Below are 19,293 nucleotides of genomic sequence, written 5' to 3'. Positions count from 1 at the left end.
CAACATACATGTTTTAAACTACAAGATGTATGAACTCGAATGTCTGGCATTAAGTGAATTTAAAGAACTGGTGATCTGTACTTTGCCACCTTGAATGTTATCAGAAATTAAACTTCTGTGACATTTGGACAGTTAAGAAGCGTCTGCCATTTTAAGTGCTTGCTAGACAAACTTTGCTATTTAGTATCTGTAAAATTAAAAGATAAAGTTAACAAAACAAAAAAAAAACAAAAGTGTGTATGTGCTTGTATGCATGAGAGAGAGGCAGCACTGACTGCAATAAGCAGACCATTTTTTTTAAAAAGTAACAGTTATGACATTCTAAATCTCTGGCATGATCTTTAAACCACAACAATTTACCAGATAATTCAATGAAAGGAGCACCATTAAGCTGAAAAGCTAGAGTGAGTAAGGGGGAGGAATTGTTATGCCTTGCATTTTTTTTTTTTTTGCTCATTTGTTCACAAGAAGACATCTGAGGATGTGTTCACTCGAAGTGCATGTTGAGTTCAGGGTGTTTCTTTGTATATATATATATATATACATACATACATACATATACATACGTACATATACATATATATATATATATATATATATATATATATACACATATATACATATATATATATATATATATATACACACACACACACACACACACACACACACACACACACACACACACACACACACACACACACACACACACACACACACACACGTGTGGCTATCTGCCTACACTTCAGAATGTGTGTTTCTATGCATGGGTCTGTCTGTATGTACTTCTGGGTGTGTGTTTGTGTGTACTCGCATATGAATATTACATACCTACACAGTTTACATTTTGGATGCAAAATACTTCCTCCAATGACAATTACATATATGACAGCAAGCTTGAAACAGTAGGTGGAAGAACTACTATGCATCAAAAAACATAAAGTAATAAAAAAATATATAAAACAATTTAAGAGACAGTTCATTCTGAAAGCACAATAATGCCTGACAGGGTATGCATTACTGTAGAAATAATGAACTTGCAGGGGTGTAGAGGCCCTCTTTTTGCACCACTGGGCCTCAGAACATCCGTGAGTATGCTCTGTTTCTACAATAACACACACCTTGTCAGGCATTAATGCTTGTGTAACCTTCAGAGATTTATTCAGAGGAATTTCTAGGCAATTGAGTCTCATGACCATACTCATTAGCAGCACCCACCCTTACGCTGTAACCCCCTTTATCAAGGAAGGTTAGACCAGTCAAGCCCAGGTGAGGATAATCCTGTATCACCCAGCTTAATATGCAGGGCAGTCTGCAAAACCAGATACAGCTGAGAGGTACTGATGGCAGTTAAAACTATGCTATTAATCTAACCTCAGCTCATAGTCTCCCTTTCCTCATCTGGTGCCTTTGGAAGCCAGGTGAAGAAGAGAATAAATATATCAATACAATTTGATTGTCGTACAGGAGAGAGAGAGACAAAGGCCAAAAAATGTACAGACAAAATCCTTCCATCTTTTTCTTATTCCTACAGCCAGTGACTTGTCAAATAAATACACGCTTCTTAACACAGGAGAAAGCATAAATTTAAATTTGGACATTAGAAAATATTACTAGGTTTAGTTTGATAACTGGGCAAATGGACTGATCATCAGACCCTTTTCAGTCACACCCTGGGCCCTTCGAGGAATTAAAGAAATGCAAACTGCTATAACTACTTACAATTCATGCAATCTCATATTCTTCGTCCTATGCCCCATCTTCTATACCTACCATCACCTATGCTGTCAATAACGCCATTGTCTTCTTTTTATATTTATACTCTAGCTAATAATCTCATCTTTTAATATCATAACTCCCAAATTTCACTTCTTCCACCTGTCCTAGTCTCTCTGACCCCCTACACCTACCTCTCTGCCCCTACACCTACCTCTCTGAACTTATTTCCTGCACTGTGAAGAAATACTCCTGCATGCACTTCCCTCATTTTTAGCCTACATTTTCTCTCTGAATTTATCTCTAAAATCCAACCTCCTCTCTTACCCATAAATATTATATGAACACATTAACCAAGGTATATGACAACCTTTCCACCCTTCTATCTCTACTTAATCAACATTTTTACTCTCTCTCCTTTCCGAGTCTAATCAATCTGTTCTTATATAACTGCTCTCAAACTAAAATCAGTAAAGATTGACCTCAATTCCTTATCGATCTCCTACATTGTGAATTATAGTTCAATGCATTTTTGTACTGTTTGCTGCTTCTTTCTGTTCTTGATGAAAAACTCTTCCAGAGTCGATAAAATTCAATTTATATTGTTTTTACTGATTCTTTACATTTGTATTCTGTTTATCTAAATCTGCTTTATTTTATTTTTCTCCATTTTACTTTACTGTATGTCGTGGTATATAATTTATATGTATTTGAGCTTTTCTCCCTAGACCTCTGCTGAAAAAGCATACTCTTGACCCAGTCGGGACTTTCCTGGGAACACGTGTGAATAAACAAATAATAAATAAATAATTAGAAATGGAGTGCATTCTTGAAATAAAACAAAAAGAATATATCTGTAACTATTCACTTTCTCAGACATAATAATGAATATTTGGAATACAGAATCAGAGGGAATTCATGGGCTTAAGACCACAAAAGCTTTCATGGAGTAGACTGTAGTGTATGAAAAACGGTAAATGAAGGCAACTACATGGTGCTAATTAAAGGACAGACAGACAGACCAGGAACACAGCCTTATATTTTATTTCTGTTACCAATATATTATACAATACAAACCAGTGAAATCCTGCCTTAAATTATACACAAAAATCAGAAGTTATTTCTTTTAATAAAATACTTCTACTCACCAGAATGCTTTTGTACATGTTTCCATTGTTGTCTTCCACACTAACTCTGATAATACAGGTGTCCTCATTCTGCTGGTTGTAAACAGGAAGTGACAGAGTAACCGTCGATGAGGAGGAAGTGACAGAAATGGAGCGCTTGTGGACCTTTGGATTGTGGGAAAAGGAAGGCGATGCAGAGATTGTACTGACTGCAGACGACACTCCTGAAGACGATGTGTCCATGGAATGAATAGATGAACAAGAGGAGGAAGACTCAGATAGCTGAAATGAAAAACGTTTATTTATTTAAACTAAGAATGCAATTTTACTTATTCTAACAGTAGGGTTAAGTCCTCTAGGACAGGATAACTGATTGTAACAAGGGTAGCAATGGCATGCTGGGGTAAATTAGGCAAGGCACATTGTCCATCTCTATAGAAACTCCATTATGAATTACAAAAGAAAGAGCAGTTTGCTGTCTCCAAACAACTGGTACTTTTAAGGCATTTGATCATCCCAGACTCAGAGAATGACAGAAGAAAAATGTTGTGAAATAACATACAAGCTTTCTAACATGGAAATTAATAAGATTTAAATGTTCTAGTCTGATGCCAGTCATGCAAATTTTCTAGACAGCCTTTGGTAGCTTCAGAGCCACAGGGTGTCGCTTTTAGGCAACACTGTATAATCATTACAATAAAACAGGTACTTCTATATGCTTGTTAACATGTTTTAGTACTGCAGATGTACAATTCCCTTAAAAGGTGTGAAGTCCTCTTCTGTAACATGACTCCATTTATACAACAGGAATAACTGGGCAAAGGTAACACTTTGTGATGGGATAAATGAATGCTAGAAAACTATGCAGACTTTACATCAGTAACATCACAAGTTATAAGCAAGGAATTTGTTTAGCTTCACATTGAAAATATACTTTCATTCAAGTTATGTTTTACAGCTCTGTATAAAATGTCATTCTAAAACGACACGGCTGACTAATCGTCAAATGCATTAAGAAAACCTATTTAGAAAACACTGACTGAATGGATGTGCGCATATCTTTTTTTTTTTGTAAGGCGTGAAGCAAACCTCAGAACACCCTCTGTGCAGAAGGATTTTCATCCAATTCTAGAAGAGATACTTCATCCACTTTTACAAGACATCCTTTTGTATGGCATACTATTTTAACAATAGACACCCATAACTAATCATTCCATGTGAATATCTGCAGGCAAAAAATCGCAAGTGGTGAGCTAAGCCAGTTACCTTTTTTTGAGATCCATCGGTTGTATCTAAAGGAGAGGTAGCGGTTTCTTCCAGTTCTGAGTGGTTGGAGTCAGAAGAGGAAACACTCACAGAGTCCATACTTTCTCCTGAGCTCCCAGCTGGAGGAGACTTGGGCTGTTCTTTGGTTGGAGTGCTATTCACAATAACATCAGATCCCAAGAATAGCCTGACAGATAAAGAAAATGAATGCTGTATGAAACATATCATGTATCTCCAGAAACAAGTCCACTGGGAAACACAATACTAAAGTCATCTGTCTTTCTCTGGAAGCACCACTCTTACAATTCAAGTACTTTACAAATGTCTGAAGCTTAAACTCAAACATCATTCAAGCCTGCCAAGAAAAACCTGACAACCAGGTGACATGTACCCCAAACTGTAGAAAGTAGCCTTATAAGTCATGATATCTTCATTTTTTTACCGTTCAACACAAGCTGCTTCACTGCCTGTGTTTGGGAAGAATGGCTAGGGTTGTACCAATACCAAAACAAAGTGGGCTCACCAGGCTGAAGACTATGGAGACATTTGTGTACTTCCCATACTCAGGAGTTCTACCACAAGATGGTGACGATCTACAAGGTGTGCCATGTTCAAAATTATGCAAGATGTGCCAAGCTGTGCCATGTTCAGAAGTATGCAAGGTATGCCATGTTCAGAAGTATGCAAGGTATGCCATGTTCCAAAGTATGGAAGGTGTGCCATGTTCAGAAGTATGCAAGGTGTGCCATGTTCCAAAGTATGGAATGTGTGCCATGTTCCAAAGTATGCAAGGTGTGCCATGTTCAGAAGTATGGAAGGTGTGCCATGTTCAGAAGTATGGAAGGTGTGCCATGTTCAGAAGTATGGAAGGTGTGCCATGTTCAGAAGTATGGAAGGTGTGCCATGTTCAGAAGTATGCAAGATGTGCCATGTTCAGAAGTATGGAAGGTGTGCCATGTTCCAAAGTATGGAAGGTGTGCCATGTTCAGAAATTCATCTAGCTTGCACAAAAAAACAATTTACACAATGAATGCAGATCTTTGGCGAAATTCTGAATCTGAGGATGTCAAGTGAAATAGGGGCTGTGGCTATTTCAAAAGTAAATGACACAGTCGGACAGCAGTGCACTATTTGGTCAGATTATAGCCCTGATGTTTAGAAAGAAAAAAAAAACTTACACATAGATGCACAGCTACCTTGGCAGTGACCCTCTGCATAAAAACTTGAATCAAATATGATACATCACTCTTAGTATAGGACTTAGAAATTGAACTGCTTTCAATGAATAAAGGTCTTGAAGAAGAAAGTGCTCTAAAACTTCATACTCAAATAAAAAAACAAAAGTAACCACAGTGTAAAATATAACTAAAAAAAGTCCAAAACATACACTGTGAAGCAGCAGGAAACACTTTCAGTTAGCCAAACTCTTCAGTCCAAGCTGTTTTTATTCTTCCAACATACTAAGACACAGATTGAGTGCTTTCATCCCCTAAACTGGGGACTTCATCAGAATCTCACAAACACTCAACGGTCTTGAAAAATAACCAAGTAAGGATCTGTAACACGCTGTCGTCATCAGAATCTAACTGCACTCCATAGTACAGCCTTTAAATACTGTTAAAAATGAGTGATGTCATCACCCTTCACAATCCTTTAAAGGTACAACTACCTTAATGCTCAAATGAAATGCACTACAAACACCTTTTAACACAAGAACATTTTACCAAACATCATTTATAACAAACTTTTCATATTCCAAGACATTCATCAAAGTAGACTTAAAAATCGTTAAAGATAAAAAATTAACCACATTTTATCCACTGACTTGCTTTAAAACATATATATATATATATATATATATATATATTGTGTAGTTGAACCCATACACACACACACACACACACACACACACACACACACACACACACACACACACAGACTAAGATACATAGTACTTATGAGGTAGCTCTTCTCACTAATATTAGTGCATGGGAAATTAAGTGGCAAATAAAACTAGCTGCGACTCATGCACCAGGTCTTAATGAAATGGTATTCTTAAAACCAATATTAGTGAGAAAGGCCACTTCATAAGTACTGTGTATCTTAGCCTGTGTGTGGGTGTGTGTGCGTGTGTGTGGGGGGGTTCAAATACTCAGTATGTATATTACTTTTAAAGCAAGTCAATGGATAAAATGTGGTTGATTTTTTACCTTAAACAATTTTTAAGTTTACATTTGATGAATGTCTTGGAATTTGAAAAGTTCTTTTTTATAAATGATGTTTGTTAAAATGTTCTTGTGTTAAAAGGTGTTTGTAGTGCATTTCATTTGAGCATTAAGGTAGTTGTATCTTTAAAGGATTGAGAAGGGTGATGACATCACTCATTTTTAACAGTATTTAAAGGCTGTACTATGGAGTGCAGTTAGATTCTGATGAAGTCCCCAGTTTAGGGGATGAAAGCGCTCAATCTGTGTCTTTGTATGTTGGAAGAATAAAAACAGCTTGGACTGAAGAGTTTGGCTGACGTGTTTCCTGCTGCTTCACAGTGTATGTTTTAAACTTCATACTCAAAATGTTGTGCGCTGAAGTACAACAAAAATACTACAACACTCCCCCGGACAGAGAACTGTGCTTTTCCTCCAAATACCCCCCCCCCCCCATAACACTGCTTCATAGCATTGTAAAACAAAAGGGGATTTATTATATCAACTGGAAAAATGTACTTCGCTTCATCTGTCGGCTGTAAACCAAATGAATGGCAACTCAGTTCCTTCCACAAGACTTAACTGGTATTTACTGGGCACTCATATTTAACTCATTGGGGTTTATGAAAACTTCTCGACATTCTACACAGAAAATCATATATACAGGCTTAATACTGCAATTTATATACATACAAACATGCACGCATGTATCTATATGTTTATATCCATACATACACACAAACACGCCCCCATGTATCTACATGTTTATATCTATACATACACACAAACATGCACCCACATATCTCTATATGTTTATATCTATATATACACACACAAACACGCACCCATGTATCTATATGTTTATATCTATACATACAAACAAACATGCACCCACGTATTTATATATGTATATATCCATACATACACACGAACACACATCCACGTATCTATATGTTTACATCTATACTTACACACAAACACACACCCAGTTATCTATATGTTTATATCTATACATACACACAAACATGTACCCACGTATTTATATATGTTTATATCCATACATACACACTAACACACACCCACGTATCTATAAATGTTTATATCCATAAATGCACACAAACATGCGCCCAAGTATTTACATGTTTATATCCATACATACACACAAACACACCTACATATCTATATATGTTTATATCCATACATACACACAAACACGCACCCACGTATTTACATATGTTTATATCTATACATACACGCAAACGTACCCACATATCTATATATGTTTAAATCTATATATACACACAAACACGCACCACATCTGTGGGTTTATATCTGTACATATGCACAAACACGCACCCACATATCTCTATCTGTTTATATCTATACATACAAACACGCACCCACATATCTATATATGTTTATATCTATACATACACACAAACACCCGTGTACCTATACATGTTTACATCTACACATTCATACATACACACAAACACTCACCCACATATCTATATATGTTTATATCTATACATACACAGAAACACGCACCCACATATCTATATATGTTTACATCTATACATTCATAAATACACATAAACATACACCCACATATTTATATACGTTTCTATCTATATATACACACAAACACACACCCACATATCTATATAGGTTTATATCCATCCATACACACAAACGCACCCAAGTATTTATATATGTTTATGTCTATACATACACACAAACGCACCCACATATGTATATATGTTTACATCTATATATACACACAAACACGCACTCACATATCTATGTGTTTATATTTCTACATACACACAAACATGCACCCACGTATCTCTATATGTTTATATCTATACATACAGAAACACACCCCCACGTATCTTTATGTTTATATATATATATATATATATATATATATATATATATATATATATATATACACACACACACAAACATGCACCCACATATCTATATATGTTTACATCTATACATTCATACATACACACAGACATGCATCCACATATCTATATGTCTATATCCATGCATACATACAAACATGCACCCACATATTTATATATGTTTGTATCTATACATAAACACAAATGCACCCACATATCTATATATGTTTACATCTACATATACACACAAACAAGCACCCACATATCTCTATGTGTTTATATCTGTACATACACACAAACAAGCACCCACGTATCTCTATATGTTTATATCTGTACATACACACAAACACGCACCCACATATCTCTTTATGTTTATATATATATATATATATATATATATATATATATATATATATATATATATATATATATACACACACAAACGCGCACCCACGTATCTATATATGTTTATATCTATACATGCACACAAACACGTACCCACATATCTATATATGTTTACATCTATACATTCATACATATACACAAACATGCACCCATGTTTATATATGTTTATATGTATACATACACACAAACATGCACTCACGTTTCTATATATGCTTATATCTATACATACACACAAACACGCAGACTCGTATCTATACATACACACATATATATGTATGTATACATATATTATACATAAAAAACTCTGTACCCATGAACTACAACATAGGCGGTAGTATAGTTAACACCGAAAGTGTGATAAGAGACCTTGGGACACAGGTGGACAGTAGTCTTTCCTTTGATAATCACATCGCCACAGTAGTCAGGAAATCCTTCTATGTGGCACACCTCATCACAAAAGGTTTTTCATCCAGAAAAAAAGAGGAAGAGGTCATTGTTCCCCTCTGCTCATCACTCATTAGACCCATTATAGAGTACAACGCCCCTTTTGGTATGTACCTCACAAGACATCTACAACAACTGGAAAGGCCGCAGAAATACCTCACAAAGAGGATTACCGGCCTCAAACAGATGTCCTACACAGACAATCTCCTACACAGACAATCTCAAAAAACTCCAGCTTTTTTCTGTCGCATATCGCCTACACAAAGGTGATCTCTGCCTAACATACAAAGCTATATCAAATCCAGAGCTGTTGGACATGCTCAACTTAAAGAAATCCCAATCCCTCCGAGCTACACATTCTAGGGACCTAAACCTTGTCACCACAATAAACAGAACATGCCGGAGGGATAGATTCCTGTCCCAGAGACTTCCCATACTCTGGAAAAAACTACCTATCTATATCAAACAAAGCTCCTCATTAGCACTCTTCAAGAAAAATCTTGATGATTGGATGGGAAATAGGAAATTCACCCTGGGGATAACTTCTGTGGCTCTGCTCGACAGTGGCACAGGAAAATTATTTTCTTGGGTGGCAAAAGCCAGGGTACCTTTTTGACTGGGCTTGTACAGGACCCAGGGCCGATAGCCTAGTACCAACCTATGAACAAACACACACCCACATATCTATATATGTTTATATCTATACATACACACAAATGCACCCATGTATGTATACATGTTTATATCTATACATACACACAAACACACACCCATGTATGCATTTGTTTATATCTATACATACACACAAACACGCATCCACTTAACTATATATGTTTATATCTATACATACACACAAACGAGTAACCACATATCTATGTGTTTATATCCCTACATACACACAAACATGCAAACATGCATCTATGTGTTTATATCTATATATACACACAAACACGCACCCACATATCTATATATGTTTATATCTATACAAACACTCACACACATATCCATATATGTTTATATCTATATACATATCTATATATGTATATGTGTGTGTATATATATATATATATATATATATACACACACACACATATATATATATATATGTATGTATGATCTACTTCATTTGATCGAAGATAAACCCATTTGACTGAAATTTCTTTTGATGGAAAACCAGTATTCAAGGATTTGTCCACAGCCCCACCTAGTTTCCTTTAAAAGAAGACAATAAAACAAAAGTACAGATTTTAAATGAGGTGCTTTAACTATATATACCAAATCCAGGGTCACACGACATTTGGGAGGGACATATTTGCCTTGAATACTGGTTTTGATCAAATGAAATTTCGATCAAATGGGTTTAGGTCAAATGGTCTTTTGATCAAATGAAGTAGACAAGTAGACCTATATATATATATATATATATATATATATATATATATATATATATATACACACACACATATACGGATATTTTACATGTATATGTGTGTGTGTGTGTGTATATACATACACACAAACGAGTAACCACATATCTATGTGTTTATATCCCTACATACACACAAACATGCAAACATGCATCTATGTGTTTATATCTATATATACACACAAACACGCACCCACATATCTATATATGTTTATATCTATACAAACACTCACACACATATCCATATATGTTTATATCTATATACATATCTATATATGTATATGTGTGTGTGTATATATATATATATATATATATATATATATATATATATATATATATATATATACACACACACACATATATATATATATATGTATGTATGTATATGGATCTACTTCATTTGATCGAAAGACCGTTTGACCTAAACCCATTTGACTGAAATTTCTTTTGATGGAAAACCAGTATTCAAGGCATAAAACTGTGATTTGTCCCCCTCCCCAATGTCGTGCGACCCCAGAGTTGGCATATATAGTTAGGGGGGTGGGGGGGCACAGCCCCCCCACCTAGTTTCCTTTAAAAGAAGACAATAAAACAAAAAGTACAGATTTTAAATGAAAATAGGTGGGGTGCTTTGCCCCCCACACCCCCCTAACTATATATACCAAATCCAGGGTCACACGACATTTGGGAGGGGGACAAATCCCTGCTATTTGCCTTGAATACTGGTTTTTGATCAAATGAAATTTCGATCAAATGGGTTTAGGTCAAATGGTCTTTTGATCAAATGAAGTAGACAAGTAGACCTATATATATATATATATATATATATATATACACACACACATATACGGATATTTTACATGTGTGTGTGTGTGTGTGTGTGTGTGTGTGTGTGTGTGTATATATACAGATATTTTATATGTGTGACACACACAGATATTTTATGTGTGTGTATATATATATATATATATATACACACACACACACACACACACAGATATTTTTATGTGTGTGTGTGTGTATATATATATATATATATATACTCTCACACACACACACACACACACACACACACACAGATATTTTATGTGTGTGTGTATATATATATATATATATATATATATATATATATATATATATATATATATATATATATATATATATATATATTTGTAAATATACACACAGACACACACACAGACACACACACAGACACACACACACACACACAGACACACACACAGACACACACACAGACACACACACACACACACACACGATACTAAACGAAGACTTGTGCCCATGTTTGCTTGATGCTTAAATTTAAATATAAGCATGGATACCAGAAAGACACAGAGGCCCCTTGGAGACTCAATGCCTAGTAGTTTCCTGATTAGTTCACTTAAATGCTACTCAGACCTGAATCACCACAACATTTTGACAGCATTTATGGTTGCTATGAATGACAAATTCATTTGTGATTTCAGGCTTCAAGAGCTGCAGCTGTTACCATTTGTAACTGCCCATTTTTAACATCTAAATTTGAAAAGTCTTATTAACTGAAATACACCAAAAGAAATAATCAGATGCCTGAATGCATTTATTTTAATCAATGTGAGGAAAGGTGTGCCTTATGACAATATGAAGCGACACAATGTTTTTGTTTGTATGCCTTACAACAATACAAAGGGACACAATGTTTCTATTTAAGTGTGCTAAAGGTTTGCATGTGGCACCATGGCATTGTTAAAATGACAAAAAGGTGAACAAGTAACCAAAATGCCAAATAAATTATGCAGGAAACGCTGGAGACATGCAAAAGTCGCTGAGCACATGATGTTCTTACTATGGAAAAATACTTCTATCACAAAAGAGTTCAGAGATGTCACTAAGAGGGATGTGAAAATCATATACATAAATACTGCTGCTTGATGGGAGATGACTTATATTTTTTTTCCATAGAGGCTACAAAGACTATTTACTGCCAGGGTGCATTACTTTGTTTCAGTTTGTAACATTTCCCTTCTGCAGTAGCCTGTAAATTCAGCAATTCTGAGCACCTTGCTCATTGTCTTTAGCATCCTTTTGCTGAACTGGTGTTAAGGACTGGAAACAAGTGTCAGAACATAGAGAAATATATAGGAACAAAACTGAGGGTGAGCTAACTACAGTCTACGTCCATAAAAAAAACATTAAATTACAACTGCTTACCTTGTGACTTTATATCTAAGGTCACAATATGTCATGGGGGAACGAGACAGTGGAGTGAGGGGGTGCACAGTGGCTCCCAAAACTATCATACGTAGGTTTCAGAGCCTGGCTGGGGAGCATGACATTTGTAAAACGCATTCAGCATCTCATAAACGAGAACTACAAACTATGTTACACACAGGGATGGACACCACTAAGAGGAAGACCACGGACACTGACATCCATGATATGCACTTTGGTATGGGTAAATAAAAGGGACTGAGAAATACTGAAAGAGAACAGGGATGCAACAAGAAATGCCTGACTCTGACGGCTGAGGATGCTATACGGATTTAAGTATCAATTCCATTCCCAAAGTCACCAAATCAACCCACACAAAATACAAAAAACAGAAAATTAAAAACAAATCAAAAAAACTCCTCCTGCACTGCCCACACTCTTGCTACATAACTTCAAAGCTAGACAAACTGGTTATTGTTGTGTCTTTCGGCTTTTCCCGGTTAGGGGTCGCCACAGTGGAACTCCGGTCCGCTAATGATTGGCAGTAGCTTTTTACATGCCGAGTTGCCGGCCCTTACACACAACCCTCAACGAAGGTACGCCCATTCACGCATGTCTCCACACAGAAGACGCTCTAGCTGAGAATTAAACGGGACAAAGTCTTACTGTGAGGCGACAATGCTACCGCAGCACCACCACCGCAGTAAAGCTAGACAAACTGGTACTAAACGAAATCATCCCCTCCTCCCTTCTCCACCATCACTCTGTGGCCTCCTTACAGAAATAAACTGATCAGAAACCAAAGCCCCCCTTAAAACACACACACACACACACACACACACACACACACACACACACACACACACACACACACACACACACACACACACACACAAACATACAAACATACAACAAATCACCACAAACAGTTGCAGCATGTGAAAAAAGACTCATCAAAAGAATCACACGAGCATGGTTCCTTTGACAAAACAGGAACTTAGTAAGGACTTGGAAAGTTGTGATACAATTAGGGTGATCCTGTAACAAATGTGATGGTCAAGCAAGGATAATAGTTATAAATGTGATTAACTTAAAGTTGCATCACATAGAAGAACTGTGGGGCAAAAGGCAAATGTGAAGCACAGTTTACTATAAGCTGTAATCACATCAAGTTGGCACAGTGTGCAGTGGTTACCAAAGACAACACCAAGGTTGCAAAATATACAGTGGTTAACAATGACAGCACCAAGGTGGCACAGTGTTGAAAAAGTTAGGAAAGACAACACCAAGGTGGGATAATGTTGCAAAGGTGAATAATAACAGCAAGGTGTCAAAGTATGCAATGGTACTAATGACAATACCAATGCAGCACAGATGCAGTGGTACAGGTAGAATGGTTACCATTGCTAACCACTCTACCTGTACAGTGGTACAGGTAAAGTGGTTAGCAATGACAACACAGCAAGGCACAGTGTGCAATGGTTAGTAATGACCACACAAAAGTGACAGTGCACAATGGTTTGTAATTACAACACCAAGGTGGCACAGTGTACAACAGTTTGCAAAGACACCATAAAAATGGAACAGTATTGCAATGCTTAAGAAAGACACCACCAAGGTGAGTAGTGCTGCAATGGTTAGCAATACTGCCTCACAGCACTTAGACTTCCAGATCAATTCCTAACTGAATGGCCTTCTGTATCAAGTTTGGATGTCCTCTCTAGGTTTTACGGGTTTTTAATGGGTACTACCATTTCCTCCCACTGTTTGAGTGACTAAATCAGTCTGGGTTCTAAGATGGGCTTGCACCCCCATTCAGGAATAGTTTTCAGCCTTACGTCCCATTCAGGATTAGTTTTCAGCCTTACACCCATGAACTATAGTATAGTCTCTGGCTCAAACACAAGCCTGATAAGGACAAAATGGGTTTTATACAATGAAACAATGAATATTTCAGAAAGTACAGTTGTGTACACTTACCATAAATGTAGATGGTTGAGAGTATTCACTGTTGCAGTCATCACCTGTGGGTTATCCCTGCTGTGGTAGCCCTAGTCTGGCCCGAATATCAGTGTCAATGTTTTTCTGTGTCGGCTGCTGTCGCTTGCTTGCTGTCGCTTGCTGCCTGACATCAGGAATGCTGTGGAAGTGGAGGCTGCCCTAGTGGAATGGATTTGAATAGACTTGAGGGTGGGGGTTCCCATGCAATGGGGGTTCCCATGCAATCTATACCAGAAATGGATACAGTGTGATATCCATTTGGAAATGGTTTGTTCGGAAATGGGCTTCCACTCTGGCCCTGGGGCAAAGCTGACAAGTAGTTGGTCTGTTTTCCTGAAGGGTTTAATACGGTCCATATAGCATCTGAGCTGTCTGTGCACATTTAGTGAGTGCAGAATTCTTTCCCCCTTGTTTGAAGGTTAGGAAAGAAGGTGGGTAGAAGCATGGCCTGTTTGAGAGTTACATTAGATACCACCTTAGGCATAAAGGAGGGATTAGTCCCCAGGGAGGCCCTGTCTGCATGGAAGATGAGGAAGGGCCATCAGTGCCTGAAGTTCTGAAACCCTTCTGGCTGAGGTGACAGCTAGGAGAAAAGTAGTGGAGAGGTATCTTAGTTCTGCTGAAGAAGCAGGTTCGAAGGGAGGTAAAGTTAGTTTTTCCAAAACATAATTCAGGTCCCAGGCTGGAGTGGGTGGCCTTCTGGGAGGTCTGATATTAGAAGCCCCTATGATAAATTGTTTAATCAAAGTATGGGAGAAAAAAGGCTGTTCTGTATCAAAATGAGTTGAAATGGCTGAGGTGTGGATTTTAATAGAGGAGAAGGAGAGGCCACTATTAAGTAGCTCCACCAGGTAGTCCAGGATAAGAGGGATGGAAGGTTGTGAGGTATTGCCCCCTCTGGACTGGATCCAGGAGCAGAATCTTTTCCATTTTCCTGAGTAAGATTTTCTGGTGCTGGGCCTTCTGGCCTCTGTGATAATGTCTAGGACCCGTTTGCTTAACAGAGCCCCCTTGTTTGCCTTTAGAGTATTAGCCATGCCGATAGTTTGAGAGTCTGAAAGTCTGGGTGCAGCATCACCCCCCCCCACCTGAGTTAAGAGGTCTGAGATCAGGGGAAGCTGCCTGGGAGGCTGTAAGGTCAGGCTGTGCAGTAAGGGGTACCAATGCTGTCTGGGCCAATCTGGAGCAATGAGAATTGCCTTTGGTCTCTCCTTCCTTATTTTGATCAGTACCTTGGGGGTAAGAGCCAGAAGAGGGGATGCATACACAAAGAGGGTGTTCCAGGGGAAGGTCAGGGCTTCCACTTTCCATGCTAGGTGGTGATACTCCCTGGTACAGAATTTTTTCAGCTGATGGTTGAGATGTGAAGCAAATAGATCCACCTCTGGAGTCCCTCACGCCTGAGTGATTTGTAAGAAGACTTTTCTGTGGAGCTGGCATTCGTGGAGGGTCCAGTAGGTTTCTGCTTAAGTGGTCTGCCAGGGTGTTGTTGACCCTGGTAGGTATTGGGCTTTCAGGTGTAGTGCCATGGAAGAGGCTGTCAGCCAGAGGTTCATGGCTAGCCTGCTCAGAGGGTAAGATTGGGTCCCTCTCTTTTTGTTGATGTACCATATTACTGTGGTGTTGCCTGTTTTAATAAAGAAAGCCCCTGGCTTGAGATGGGGTTTGAAGGATGTCAGAGTCTTTTGTACTGCCATCACTTCCTTCTGGCCAATGTGTAAGGGAAGGTACTGGGCATCCCAAAGACCTTGGGTGATCTGCCTTCTAAGTGAGTGCCCCAAGCTATGTCTGAGGCATTGGTGGCAATGGTCTGCCTAGTTGAGAGGAGGGTGAAGAGAAGACCCTTGTTCTGGGCACAAGCCTCTGTCCACCAGAGTAAATTTGTATAATTTTCTGTCTGCAAAAGGTTATGGCTGGGGTTAACCATTTGGTGAATACCCTGGGAGCAGTAGATAAGCCAAAGGGTAGCACAGAGAATTGAAAGTGTAGTGAGCCTGCTCTGAAGGAATTTCCTGCAGGATTCCCTTATAGGGATGTGGAGGTAGGTATCTTTTAGATCTAGGGTGACTAACCAGGCATTTTTCGTCAGCATAGGCAGCAGCTGCTGCAAAGTTAGCATTCTGAATTTGGGGACCACCAGGAAGATGTTCAGAATGGATAGATCCAGGATGGGGTGGCAAGTACCCTCTTTTCTGGGAGCAAGGAATAGTCTGGAATAAAAGCCTTTGCCTGTTTGATCTGAGGGGACAGGTTCTACTGCCCCTTGGGATATGAGAGTTTGGACTTATTTCAATGCCTCTGCCTGCTGACTTGAGATAAGTATGGGTACCCTCTTAGAAGTGGGAGTTTGTTGATGGAGAATTTGTATCCCTGAAAAATGATCTTTAATACCCATTGGTCCTTTGTTACAGAAAGCCAATTTTTTTTTGCAGAGGGAGAGCCTTCCTCCTAGTTTTTGGTGAGTGAAAAGAGGGCAGAGGGGGGACAGGGAGTCACTGAGAGTTTTTGCCATAGCTGGATGGCTTAGAACTCCCTGTCTTTGGAGCAGAAGTGGTCTAATGTTTGGTCCTCTGCTGTCCCTAGGATAGGAGCCTAGGTGGTTTGTCCCTGAGAGGCTTACCTCCTGAGGATGTGAAGGGTTTCCCCAAAAGAAAGATCTTCTGGTGGGGAGGAACAAGGAAAGGATTCCTCTGCATCTGAAGCCTCATAAGCAGTCATAGATTGTTGTTCCTCTTCACAATCTGAATAATTAGACTCCTCAGAATCCTGTTCTGTCAGTATTTCAGGAGAAAGGGCTATTTTCCTTTTAGAAGTTGTGGCCTGACTACCCCTGATAAGGGAGATAAGATCCTCCGCCATTTAAGCATTTGAGCTTGGTGTGGTGGGGCAGGATTAAGATGGTGGCTAGAGGTAGATTTCCTAGGAGTGGCCTTGCTTCTAGGCCTAAGAATATCCATCGGTCTGAGAGAAATGGTAGTCAGAAGAGAAGTTGTTTTTTGTCTAGATTTCATAGGGCGAAAAGCCTCCTCAGAAGCCAGTGCCTGCATCATGGCTCCAGACCCGACTAAGGCAGGGACAACCAAAGGCTCAGAAGATGAAGAAGATTTCTGCAGCATATCAGACTCCGAAAGGGTCTCAGTAGAGGACTGCAAAGTTATTGGATCAGGTATCAGGGTCTGCAAAGGCGTCTTATTGAATTCCGGAGAACTGATGACCTGCTTAATGGTAGAGTCGTTGGAAGGCTTAGCCTTGTGTGGTCTGTCTCTATCTTTATCTTTACATTTTTTCATAATGTCTATAGATTGTTGGCTGATGGATGCCATTTCAGAATATGAAGATGGAAGAAGAAAACTGGCTACAATAAGAGCTCTATGATGAATGGTTCTCGTGTTAAAGAGGGCACAGAACCGACAATGGGGGACGTCGTGGTCTGGGCCTAAACAAGTGATGCGGTATGAATGGAAGTCTCGGTGTGATATTTACTTTCCACAAGTGAGACAATTGTAAGTTTTTTGGACATCGGTTAGTGCAAGAAAAAGAGATCCCCAATGGGGTACTTAGTTTTAGACATTTTCAGCTGTGATCCGAACTCTGGTAGCAACCGACTGGCACACTTGCGAACTACTTCTGTTATGGGCTCCATGGCAAGAAAGACTGATATAATGGCATCAGCTGTCTTACATTAAAGCACTGATGACCTGACGTCAGTCTCCAGGTGACAGTAGCTGATGCAGAAAAACATTAACTCTGGTATTCGGTTCGGCTGAGGGCTACCACAGCAGGGATAACCCACAGGCGATGACCGCAACAGTGAAACACAAAGATCATCAATAAGCTGCAACAAATACCAGCAAAGCATTATCAACAGATTAAAATCAAGCAATGTGAAAGCAATATGCAACTCTTGCAAATACAACTCATAATCTCCAAATGTAATACCCTGTGAAAACACAACCTTCAGAAACAATGCAACAGCACAGTGGTGCAGCAGTTAGCATTGTCACCTCACAGCAAGAGGTTCTCCAGTTTGATTCTTGGCTGGGGTACCTTCTGTGCGTAGTCTGCATATCCTCCTGCACTCACATGGGTTTGCTCTGGGTGCTCTGTTTTCCTCCCACATTTCAAAGATATACATCAGGAATGCTTCACTGGGTCTTCGCTGAAAATGAGTTCTGTCCCAGTAAGACTTTCCTGATAAACAAATGTTAAATATAATAAAACACCATACTAGACCAAACCATTAATTAAAATGAAAGTCTTTGTATGGTCAGTTCCCTGCCATCCTTTGTAAGTGACACTCCCTCACTAAAAATAACCTTATGTAACTCAAAAGACCACTCTGACTTCAACATACAACTAACAGCAGCAATGCAACTGGTCAGCGTGGTCAGCAGGTGTTTGAACTTCGCATCAGATTTTAAATGACAAATGCCTAAAAGATGGTCAGGAAGTGCTAATCCTTTAGCCTCCATATTCCCTTCTCAGAGAGATTACTTTCAGTTTAACATTACTTTCTAAGTTGCAATATTCCTTGAAAAATAAATTTTTCAGTTTAATTTATAACTTCCCCAGTTGCCATGTCT

General features: G+C 38.6%; 1 protein-coding gene across 1 annotated transcript in view; it reads right to left on the bottom strand.

Moving 5' to 3' along the window:
• RGL1 (ral guanine nucleotide dissociation stimulator like 1) overlaps positions 1–19,293 on the bottom strand; it is a gene marked incomplete in the record, with an annotated part of 287,380 nt that overhangs the window by 16,436 nt on the left and 251,651 nt on the right. The window contains 2 exon segments of the mRNA XM_044085296.1: positions 2,865–3,125; positions 4,110–4,296. Coding sequence (XP_043941231.1) covers positions 2,865–3,125; positions 4,110–4,296 — 448 coding nt within the window.

The sequence above is a fragment of the Protopterus annectens genome, chromosome 10.part0, assembly GCF_019279795.1.
Source record: "Protopterus annectens isolate FY-2018-M chromosome 10.part0, PAN1.0, whole genome shotgun sequence".
Classification (NCBI taxonomy): domain Eukaryota; kingdom Metazoa; phylum Chordata; order Ceratodontiformes; family Protopteridae; genus Protopterus; species Protopterus annectens.
This window is presented reverse-complemented; position numbering and strand designations above follow the sequence as displayed.